This window comes from Emydura macquarii, unplaced genomic scaffold (assembly GCF_026122565.2).
Source record: "Emydura macquarii macquarii isolate MOO-44397 ecotype Brisbane River unplaced genomic scaffold, CSIRO-AGI_Emac_v2 contig_3603, whole genome shotgun sequence".
NCBI classification, from domain to species: Eukaryota; Metazoa; Chordata; order Testudines; family Chelidae; genus Emydura; species Emydura macquarii.
The window spans coordinates 10,504,120-10,516,251 of record NW_027133740.1 but is presented as its reverse complement, the minus strand read 5'-3'; the positions used below and the strand labels follow the sequence as shown (position 1 = coordinate 10,516,251).

General features: G+C 39.8%; 1 protein-coding gene across 1 annotated transcript in view; it reads right to left on the bottom strand.

Moving 5' to 3' along the window:
• Positions 1–12,132, bottom strand: part of SI (sucrase-isomaltase) — a 114,023-nt gene that overhangs the window by 29,893 nt on the left and 71,998 nt on the right. Inside the window, exons 35-37 of the mRNA XM_067536648.1 lie at positions 11,990–12,124; positions 8,858–8,942; positions 7,285–7,423 (exon numbers count right to left, since the gene is read on the bottom strand). Coding sequence (XP_067392749.1) covers positions 7,285–7,423; positions 8,858–8,942; positions 11,990–12,124 — 359 coding nt within the window. The remainder of the gene's footprint in view (positions 1–7,284; positions 7,424–8,857; positions 8,943–11,989; positions 12,125–12,132) is intronic.

Here is a 12,132-nt window from a genome sequence, read left to right as displayed (position 1 = left end):
ATCCAGTCCCCATCCCATTCTTTTCCCTAGGAATATGTCAGAATTTTGCCCCTGGATTGTGTGGGTACTATATGATACAGTCTAACTCAAAGCCATTCCAAAATGATGCCCAGAAAACATCATTCACTAGGTTCATATATGTAAGCTATATTGCACCTCCTGATAAGAAAATCATAGTTTTCATCATTATTTCTGATTGTTCCCGTGTGTACTATGGCACTTCTTCAATAATGGCATTATACCATCTTAATGGTGGCATAGAAGATAATTTGGGAACATTTCAGATTTTTAAATATATGTTTTGACCATTTTTTCTAGTATAAGAAGTGTTTGAACAAACGGTATCATTTATCTTAGTCATTTCTGCCATTCAGTTGAACCTTTTAAAAACAGAAAAAAATATTTCACAAGATTTAATTTTATCCTTAATACTCAGAAGCAATGATAATATTCCCCTCAGTGTTAAATTATTGTCTACAGACAATTTCCAAATCGTACTTTGATTTGGCTGACAGTATAAGAATCAGAAATTCCTTACTGTCCTGTCAGCAATTCTGTGAGTGCCCTGATTGACAGTGATGCACTGGCATGCTGCCAAATATAACATCCACTCAGTCAAAAATTCAAGTGGCCTTGATATTTTCTTTCTTTATGGTAATATCAAAGTTACCAAGGTCTTTAAGGTCATTAAGGCCCATAGAAAACTGCTGTTCTTTGCTTGCTCATTGAATTGGAAATGAAACAACCTAGATATATTATCATTGGATCAGACATTATCTAAAATAGGATAGGATATTACTCAGTAAGTAATTAACATATAATAAAGTTCATCTTGGAACTGAGAAAATAAATTGTTAAAGAGAAAGGCTTATGCATATCATTTACATAAAAAGCTCACTATTTTCCCTGTTTAACATTAAGTCTTCTTTTTTTTTTTTGTTAAGGATGTTAATTCAAGAATGAATATACAGGGCTCTGCATTTAAAATAACAAATTCACATATCTTAACCTGATATATATACCATAATACCAAAACAATATCAGTAGTATAATTAAAACAGTCCATCATAGCTATACCTGGAAGCAAAAGGTATTTCATATTTTAATTACTTTAATTACTTGAGGTTATTGTTAGGTAATTACTGTTCTTATCAGCTGATCAAAATGCTGAGGATAGTTCTGTCTTGTAAATGAGCAGCAGAGTGCGCACTCTTATGATTGACTGATATTGTTTACAATGCAGAGCATTGTCCGAAGATGGCCTTGGTAGCTGTCTTATAATAGAAATCTCTGTTGAAAATGCAGCATGTAGTGTCTGAATGTGTTGGGACAAGAAAACATTTGATGGAATCTAAATTAAACTATACTAGAAATAGCAACATGACCATCTTCTGCTAAAGCAATTAAGGTTGTACAATATAAAAATTATATGGATTAAGTCATTAGAATCTGTGTACAGCTAATTGCTGCCAGGTAGGTGAGAAAATAAGCTTCTTTAATAACAGACTTGGATAAACTCTTTTTTGAAATGTGGCTAGAAAATTGCATCTCTGCTCAGTGCAGGTGATTGTGAAACTGCTGGACTCAAACCAAGACATTGGGTTTCTTTTGAAGAATTAAGCAAGCAATTGAAAAAAAATAGAATCTGAAGAACACAAAACAATTTTGCTTCTTCAGATACCAATTATTAGGGCAGAATCCTCTTTGGTAGGACATACTCATGGGCATCCTATTTCGATTAATTGGTTGGTGCAAGCAAAAGAAGGGATGATCAGTATTATCTATTTGGTGCAATCATCACTGTAACTGAGTAATAAAATATGAGTGAATAAAAGCAATCAAGAGTCCAACAAGTAGAATATATCAATGGTTCTCAAACTTTTATAACATCAGGCTCCACTTTTGTCAGTCCAAATGAGTTCAGTCTCCATCTTCACTTGTACTAGAGACAATATTCATATACAATCAGCGATTAATAAAATATTGGCACACTAAAGTACATACACTCGTAACAGCTACACACTCTCACGTTTCAGTGAGAAGGATTTCCTTGTTTCTGTGTATGCAACTTATCCAAGTGTGGAAGAACTGACAAACTGAAAAATAAAGAGATCTGCAAACCTCTCCAAGGAGATCACAGGCTCCTGCCACCTAGAGTTTCCCATTCTGTCACTGCCCCCTCCTCAGCCTGTCTCCTTTGATTCCCCAGCTCATTTCTTCTGACAGCTCCTGACCCCTTTAATCCTCAGTTAGCAAATATGACAGTTGCCTTCTTGGCCAACATCAGGGATTGAACCAGGGATCTCCTGAGATAACAAGCAGAAGTCTCTACAGCTTGAGACAAAGAGCCAAGTTCATTAGCAGAAAGCTCTAACAGACCTATACCCTGCGTAGATTGGACATGGAGGAGATCACCACACATACCAGGTATGTGTACAGTGCAGAAAAAAACCCACAGCAACGAGTTTCAGGGCCTGGGTCAATTGACTTGGGCTCACACTATGGGGATAAAAATAGCAGTGTAGACATTCCCATTAGGGCTGGAGCCCAGGCTTTGAGATTCACTCCCACAGGGTTGAGGAGGGAAATGTTGCAATGTAGACATACCCACTCACCAGCCAAGGCCTTGTGTCAGCCATTGCCCTCTGCTCCCCCAGCTGCTCCAAGATAGCTAGACAAGAGTTGGGCATTCTTGTAAGTATTACTAGTGACACAGCACACCCTGCTAAGAAAAGCTGTGCTGGCTGTGAGAAAGAGACAGTAGCTAGAGATAGCACAAAAAAATCTTGCTACTATCTTCTGCTTAGCTGTTCTGGCAAGGCTAGACTAAAGCTTGCACTTAAAAAATATTTTGAAAACACAATTATTTTAAAATCCCAATATCTATGAAAAACAATATGTTTGAGCTCTGATTTGCCCTTTTTTTAAGCTTTAATGTTTTCTCATGTTCTCTGCAACCATGAGTACTAGAATGCTGAGGTTCTTGAGTAACCACATCACTCCATGGTTGAAGTCTGTAGCTTAGCGTAGCAAAATGGGGGACTGCTTCTCCTTTACCACTAACAAAAAACTCTTTGTGGCAGGAAAAGGTATCTATTGACCTCTGTGGGTTGGAGGATGAATACCATTCATCTATCTTAGGTACTCATATGACCTCTATTACTGTAGTAGCTGAATGCCTTATAATCTTTAATGTATTTATTCTCACAACAGACCTGTGAGATAAAGAAGTGCCATTGTGCCCATTTTACAGATCAGATGTGTCTATCAGAACACAAGACCTAGATAAGGAGGTTGTTGAGTTGGTGGAAGGGAAGGAGAGTCCTAGGAGTTTCAGAAGTGAGTGGATGATAGGGAGGTATTTAGTGGTGCAGCTGGTTCCCTCCATGGCTAGAAGCAAAGGCAATGCTCTGGCTGCTGTCCTTTCCCTCTGGTACAGAAAGTGCCACTTTTTCTGTTACTCTTCCTGATGACCTTTCAGAGGTCACCTGACAGGAGGAGAAAACCTTTTTAGCCAGACTGTCAAGGAGACAGGATCTCTCAGGTGTGGTCACTACAGAGAGAAGAAAGAGTAGCACCATTCCCACCTTCCTATGGAGAGCTGGAGAGGTCTGATGAGTCATCAACCTGGCTGTGAGAGGCTGACACAGGGCTTGTCTACATTTACCTTGGCGATTCGGCAGCAGTCGACCGGAGTTACGCAAAGTACGCAAAGAACTTGCGTAACTCCTGTCGACTTCTGTGTTTCTCTTCTGCGCGCCATCTTCACTGCACTGCACTGACAGGAACTGCGTTCCTGCTGATGCAGTGCTACACCACTTGAGGAGGTGGTTTTAGTGCGTCGACTTCTGAATTGACTGAGCAGGTCTTCACTGTCCGCTCAGTCGATCCAGATGAGTCAATCTGACGGCACAGACTTTGCCCCCGTCAGTGTAGACATAGCCTAAGATAGGGAGATAACAGACGACATCTCCCAGGGAGATATTTTTAGTAGATCTTGCTTTCTGTTGGAAGATATCCAGCTACTTCAGAGAAGGTCTATCATGGACTGGACAAAATTAGAAAGAGAACACAAAGGCTATAGAGAGGTTTGTCCAAGGAAATGGTATGACTGGATGTTTTGTAAAAAGCTCTAGGAAAGAAGCCAACCTGTCAAATGGCCAGAAGAAAAAAAAGACCTAAAATTGTTGGTCACTGACTCAAGTGATCTGGATGTAGTTTGGGAATACACGTCATTTTTCTAGTATAGATCAGAACTTAGATGCTGTAAATCTTGTGTACATATCTATTTTTATTCATGACAACTGATCTTTTGTTTTCAACTTCCTGTTATGCATACTGAAATACAAAGCTACTTTACTGTGCTCCTAATCTCTCAGATACATTTTCCATTTATAAACAGCTTTCATGCAGTACCCGCCCATACATACACACACGACACTGTTTCCCACTGATGTAACACCAGCAATAGCAAAATAAAGTGTGTGGGAAAGGACTAGATTTTATTTAAAGGCACAGGTGAGCACAGAAACATAAGATACTGAAAGAGGTTTGTTTTGGTTTTCTATTTAAATACCTGCTTTGGATGAACACTCTTTTCTTCCAACAAGCAATGTAAATAAGCAAAAATAGTGTCACTTCAAATTGTGCTCAGAAGAAAGAGATCCCAATTTCTCGAAAACCTACAGCTTTTTCCTCTTCACTAAACTATTAGCATTAGGCAAACACTATTGTGAGACAAGTACATAAACCTAGTCCTTTTGTCCTTGATATGTATGGGACTTGCATTAAAAACGTGCTACATTTTCCCACTTCTGACTCCAATTAACTGTGCTCTTACAAGCTGTTTCTGGATCCTTTCAGTCTGCCCTTTGTGTAAACCTCATGTTAGATGAGGAGCGTAGTGCCAAACAAGAAACTTCAGAAGTGTGATGTGTGACAAATAGAAAGATATGAGAAATACAATAAAGGAAACTATGGAGAGAGAAAAGAGAGAAATACAAAACAAAGCAAGCCTCATTACACGTTAGACTGAGTTTCTTTTTGTGGTGAGAGAATCAGCCATATATGAATGTGAATTCTTCATCCTCAGTACATGCATGGTATTAACTTGAAAATGGGTGTAGAATGCAGACAGTGATTTGTTAGGTATTTCCCCCCTCTCTTCCTTTATAGGGCTACCTTCTCAGTTCTTTCCCATCCCCCCTGTAGAACAATTGCTAATATCCCTGCAGATACTGAACTCAACCCACCATGGGAGTAAGGAATACAAAAGTGGCTTTAATTCACATTCGCAATACCCTGATCCTACACCCATTCAAACACCATGCTGGTCTCAACTTTAAAATTAAAGAAGGAATGATGCATCTTGATGCATGGCTGAAACTTACACTTACACTTAAAAGGCTGTTCTAGCAGTTGGGGATAGCCAGACTTAGGGGCACCCTCTTTCACTTTGCCAAGGTCACCACACTGAGGGTAGTGTAAAAGGTTACATAAGGGTACAGCAACTACACACGGCCTGAGGGTTCCCTTCTGAAGGGGGGTCAGCTAACTCAAATTTATGGCTGCTTTGCACAACTAAAGTTTCTCCTGGAATGGAAAAATCCTCAGCAATGTAAAGCTGCCATAGTAGCTTTATGCCAGCCCCTCCTGTGGGACAGTCCCTCTTGCATACAAAAGAAAACATGCAAGTTATGAATCAGAGTAGAGCTAGAGTGGGAAGAGAGCATTTCAGGGTGGCAAGAGGTTATATTGAGGGCAGGGCTGGATCACAGTCCCTAGGAGACTGTTCCAGCCAGAATAAATCAGAGCATCCCTGTGGCTGTAAATTGCACCGGAGCTAGTTTGGACCCCAAACAGGGCCAGGAGCAGGGAGGCATAAAAGTGACTTAAAGCAATCTGTTCCTCCTCTACAGCGAGGATTCAGCTGTAGGAAGGATGAGTTCCGCAGAACTGAAGATTGAGCTCATAATATATCGTGCTGGTGACACAACTAAAGCCAGAGACGCAACTGTCTCCAGGTTACCGCTAAACTCAATGCCACCAATCAACCATGCTCCTTATATATTTGAAACCATTCATCTTTCAAATCGGGAACAAACAAAGAGGAGCAGACCAAAAAGAAGAGCTTATCAATTAAATGTGATAAGGTGGGTCAGAGATATCAATAGCTGGACACAAAACATTACTTTGGAGCATATTTTGCCCAAGTCAAAGTAAAACCAGAGGGTCACACACTTCATAGCCTCTGTAGGCTGAGCTCGTTGCACACAGCAGGGGCTCCTTGCATCACTCCATTTCCCCTCACAAGCTTCCTCTGTGCCTTCCTCCCATCCCTCTCTACTGCAGGGAGTCCCTGCAACTTCCTCTGCCCCCCTCCCTCATGCCTGGGGCTCTGAGTGCCCAATTCCGTCCCTCTATGGCAGGGGCTCTATGTTCCCTCACTACCCCTTTCCACCACATGCCAGAGTCCCCAGTGCCTGCAGCTCTGAGTGTGCCCTTATTCTCCCTTTCTCCCCATACCAGGGTCACTCAATCCCCCATGTCAAGGGCTCAGTGTGTCCCCATTGTCCCCTGCCACATGGCATGAGCTCTGGGTGAATCCACCATTCCCTCCTTCCCTCCATATGACAGCAGGACCCCCTGTTCTCTCCACTCCATGCCATATATGCACACCTGCATTTCACACCCCCACAACCTCTTCACCTCATATCATTATTAGTTGTCTTCATTCTGCCTGGGAGATAGAGATGAACATGTTGACACCCTGAAAGATTTACTAGGAGGATAGGCAGATGAGATAGGTATATTGTTATGCTAGAAGGCATTAATGGGTGTCATCAACCAGTTCTTTGGTCTACAGATATTTGTAGAGGTGCCTGAAGCTGTGGCTCTGCTAAACAGAAAAAGGGGCTCCTCGTGCCCTCCATTTTCCCTCTTTTGATTTTCCAGTTTCCCCAGAATTAATAGGTACTTCTCACCAATGCCTAAAATGTTCCTTGAAATTTTGGAATTGATTAGATGCAGCTTTCAAAAGTTATTGAGTACATATAGACAGACAGGCAGAGAAATGCCATTGGGCTGAGTGTATTCCCTTGCAAACTTGGTTAATAAAATATTAGCAGTTTGTAAATCTTACAGAGACAGTCACATTTTTAAAATTTTCCAGTTGCTGTTTCCAACTATTACTATCTGTAAAGAGGTGACTGAATTATTGTGGAACTACACAACAAAGAGACTAGATTCTCAAGAGGAGAGAAGAAAAAAAAAAAAAAAACTTACTCATAGGTAGGTTTTGTATGTGACCATCCATAGAGATTATGGACATCATAGTGTCTAACAGGGCTTCCATCTGGCAGGATCTGCTGACTTTCCATGCATAAGGTTTTGTGACTCAACCCAAGTGATCGTGATTCCAAATCTAATGAGAAGGAAGTTTAAGTATTTGTATAATAAAATCATTTACCATATTTAATAAACCAGATGCGACATTTCTTGTTAAATCTTACGGTTTCCCTTTATTTCAATTCTCCTCCTGTGCAGTGGGATTTTGTTAAGTTTTGTGGGGTTTTTTGGTAAGAATATCATTCTAAATTTTCTGACAACTTAGATTTTGAATATTGGCTGTTCCCAATAATCCGGTATGCTAATTTGGAACTACAAAACTGTTATAATAATCTCATTACAGACACTGTTCTTAGCCTGTCTGAACAGGATCTCTTTACTCAGAAGATGCTGCCGATCTCTGGAAGCAACTCTGCACATCGTCTATAAACCTAGAAAATGGAAAAATGTCTGAGCAGTAAGTATTAAGCTGGGGACAACTTCACAAATTAATATTGAGAAACTGCATGAGATTTAAAGAAAGAAGTAAACACATGATAGTAATCTACATGAATAGAACATTAGGAGGAAAATTTTCAACACCACAAAGGACTTTCAAAGGAAGTTGGGCCCCAACTACTTTTTGTGCCTTTGAAAATATCCTCATGGATAACTACTTGTTAGTCACTGCTTACGCCCCATATTTTATAATGGTTCTAGCACAAACTCAGCCAATCGTGTACAAGCTATGGCCCCTAAAGTCTCTAAATTGTGATACAAAGACAATTTGTATTTGGTTATGAATTCAGTGTTTTCCCCAAGCTATGCTTTGTGGTTTTTAAACTGAATTCTTTAAAATGAGCCTATTGCTAAAGGTAGGAAAAATATTTTCTAAAAACTTGAAACTGGACTGAATTGTTCATGTGAAGAAACAAAGTAATGTACAGCCAAACTGAGCAAAATGCTTGAAGCTATATTTTCAAATACACCTAGAGTTAGGCACCTAAATCCATATTATGTAGCACCTAATTAAAAGTGCTTTATTTTCAGAAATCCTGAGCAAGCACAGCTCCTCACTACAATCAGAAGGAGTTGGGTATTCAGGGAAGCTCTGGGAAAAAAAAAAAAAAAAATCGAGCCACTTTTATTTAGGCGCTAAATAAGGCACCAGAGTTTGACAATTTTGGCCCCAGATGAAGTCTAAGGGCAGGTCTACAGTGCCGGCAAAATTCGGTGCCAGTCGACGAGAGTTACACAAGCTATGCAGAGTAGCTTGCGTAACTCCCGTCGACTTCGTAACTTCACTTTAGTGCGCCATTTCCACTGCACTGCACCAAAGGGAAATGCATTCCAGTCTACGCAGCACTACACTTCTTGATGAGGTGGTTTTATTAGATCGACTTCTTACTCGATTGAGCATGTCTTCACTACCACTCAGCCAAATTTGCCGCCATTGGTGTGTACATAGCCTAGGTGAATGACATGATAACCAGGGTCACTTAAGGAAGTACAAGATAGTTACTATCCTTACTAGGCATATAGGGAGGATTGTTTAGCTTTTGGTCTCTGCAGCCTTCAACTGCTCCATTAACAAAGCTTGCTGGTTCATTCATGTCCTAAAAAGGTAAAGAAAAAAACTAAACGTTTTTAAATGAATTTTGTTTGTTTCAGTGATATAACACATTAAATCCCATATTGCAAAGAGGTGCATAATAAAACTCCTTCAAGAGCATTTACAGTTGCATTTTAACATTAGTATTTCAGCCAATTTACCTTTTCTTCACATGATAGTGATCAAAATTTATATTTGTAAAAAAGAAAAAAAAATGGAAAGGAAAAACAATGCACCCGCCTGAGATCTAGTAAGCAAGATTCTAGCTCGCAACAGTTTGTTTATGCTTGATTTATAAACCCCTGAAAATGCAAAATTACAATGGCTCTACTGATAAAGCCAGATGACTAGCTACCAAGACACTGACAGAATAGTTTCCTTCATGGCAGATCCTCTGAATTCATTTAGAGATTTGGGAAACTCCTTCTTAGTCATTGGAACAAGGACTTGAACTGGGGTTTCCCACCTGCTAGGTAAGTGACCTTACCAGTCGCCTGGTTATAGAGTGAGAGTGACTCTTTCTCTGACCCAATGTCTATTTCATTATTTATACACCATGGAACAGTTTCAAAAGGAAAGCTGGAGAAGAACCTAACCCATAGCCAGTGGTTAGGGCACGCCTCCTGAGAAGTGGCAGATGGGGGTTCAAATCCCTGTTCCACATCAGGGAGAGGTGAAATAAACCTGGGTCTGCAACATCTCAGGTGAATGCTTTGACCACTCAGCTATCGTGAGAAAGGGCTTAAATTTAAACATGTGCTTAAGTATTTTCCAGAACTGGGCCATGGTTTGTCACTGGGACTGCACAAGAATGCTGCCTGCAGAGATTGATGATCCAATAGAGTGAATCAGTGCATCCTCCAATGAACACAGACACCTCTCTTCCTGGCAAGAAATGCATACTTTTTGGTCTATGTTGCCCTTTCTACATGCCTCTGGCAGAGCAGACATTACAGTCACATTCCTTTGTGGCAAGTTCTGCAGTGATGGACTTTCTTCCTTCAGGAACTTGCGGAAGAGTTTATCCCAGCAGAAACTGGTATAGAGCCCAACGCGAACCCAGCCCATAAAGTTTAATGCTGTGATTTTTAAAAGAGTCTAATGGATTTGGGTGGTCAAATCCTATTGAAATTTGGGCACCTAACTCTCTTATGTGTTTTGGGAAATCATAGCCTAAATGTTTTTCATTTTCTTTTTCAGAGAGCCAATTAACTGAGCAAAACAACCTTGATTTTCACTATTTGACACCTCATTGCTATTGATGATGAATATCCCAGTCCCCATCATACAAATGCATACACCAACTAAGAAGTCTCTGATGGGAAATTTCCTTAATAGCCTGCTCCCTATAAATGAAAGCATAGATATAGATAGAAAGTCTGCAGGGAAATAAATTCTGTGGTGGGATCCTTGAGACATGGTCCATGGTGATTACTGAAGATACTGGACTAATGTTTAACAAACCCTTATTTATCACCATATTCACTGAAATGGGTGGGTGGGTAGGTGGATGGATGGATAGATACGTTATTCATCTCTGACCTTCAAAATGTGTAACAGTTTTGTGTGGCCTTGGTTGCTATATTATGTGGTCCACTGGTTAAAATGAAACAATACAGGTTGCCTTATCAAAAGGTATCAAACATTTTACTGGATGGCTAGGCATTTCTCTTCTCTGAGACAAAAATATATTAATATTAAATATCGCCCACAGCTATTGCATGTCTATTCCATTTTAGAAACAAACAAAACACTCCATCTAGCGTAGTTCTGCAACTGTCCTGCAGAGATGGCAGTTGTAGCAAACTGTTCAGTAGACTTGTACTGTGGACAAGTGTTGAATCTAGACACTAACCTAAGAGCAAAATCATCCTAAAGGTGATATTTAAACATGCAAAAAAATCAAGCTGTTAATTTGGTCATGAAAATAAAATGTATCAATATACACATGAAAATAAAATGTATCAATATACACATTCATTGATCTATCATTAAAGAGATTGGTTCAAACAATGGTTCAGAAGTTTTAATTCTTAGACTAACTGAAAACTGGTACATCAAAAAGGGAGTATTGTATGGTTAACCACCTCAGGATAAAAATGATGTATGCCTGTGCTAGGAAGCTTTAACGTTAGTTCTGGAGAATAACGTATTCCTACTTTGGAAAATAGAGCTCCAGAATTAACAACACTTGGAGAGTTAAAATGATAAAGGAAAAAAAATCTGGAAAGTATTGGCAGAGAAAGGCAGCTGGCAGGAAAAAAAGAGAAGAGAAAAAAGAAATAACAAAACCAGGAGGTGATGAGAAGACAGCTAGAGAAGAAAATCAGGAACTGGGGGTGACAGTGATCATTAGAGAAATAATAGTAAAAAGGAGGGCAAAATCCTAAAATGACATTAAAAAAGGAACAAGGACAGAAAGAAGAGGAGGGAGAGAAACAGAGCAAAATATGCAACATGCAGCAAATGCATCAGATCCTGGCAATGAAATAACATTGTAGTGGAGCTGGGAGAGGCAGGTGCAGATCTATGACAAGCTTATGGGGATTCTCCAACCCCACAGTCCTTAACACATAGCAGCAAGTAAGTGAATCCACTGAATTTGCAGGTGGGATTAACATGCAGTTTTCCAGGGTAATTTGAGCTCTGTCACTGAGATTATAGAGCTATATCAAGACAACATGTAATTTTACAATGGTTCCAAACAAAAATCCTGGACATGAACGCTACCAAATTGGAGGGAGTGTAGACTTGAAGTATAAACACTGTGCTTGGCCTCTGTCTCTATAATAAGTAGAGCCTTCAATCCTGGATACGGACAGGCCAAACTTCAGAGAAGTTCTGATCCAGAACTGGCCATGAGCTTTGTGACTCAGGCACATCTCCACATTCTTCAATACTTAGAACCGGACTCATATAAACACTGAAAAAAGCGTTTCAGTAACTTAAAAATACTTTTTACTTCAGCTGGAATTTCCTATAATTATTAAAATCAAAGGTAAACAAAACCAAAAATCCTAGCTATAAAACAGAGAAAATATATATACTTACAATCCACAGGCCATCAAACTTCACACTTTTCGCTGGTTGTTCTGGGTTAGTGTGGAATTCTCTTATTTCTCTTTGCCACCACTGAACTGTGGTGTTGCGGAAGAAATCTGGGAAAGCTGCATATGCTCTGTATAGCTGTAAAT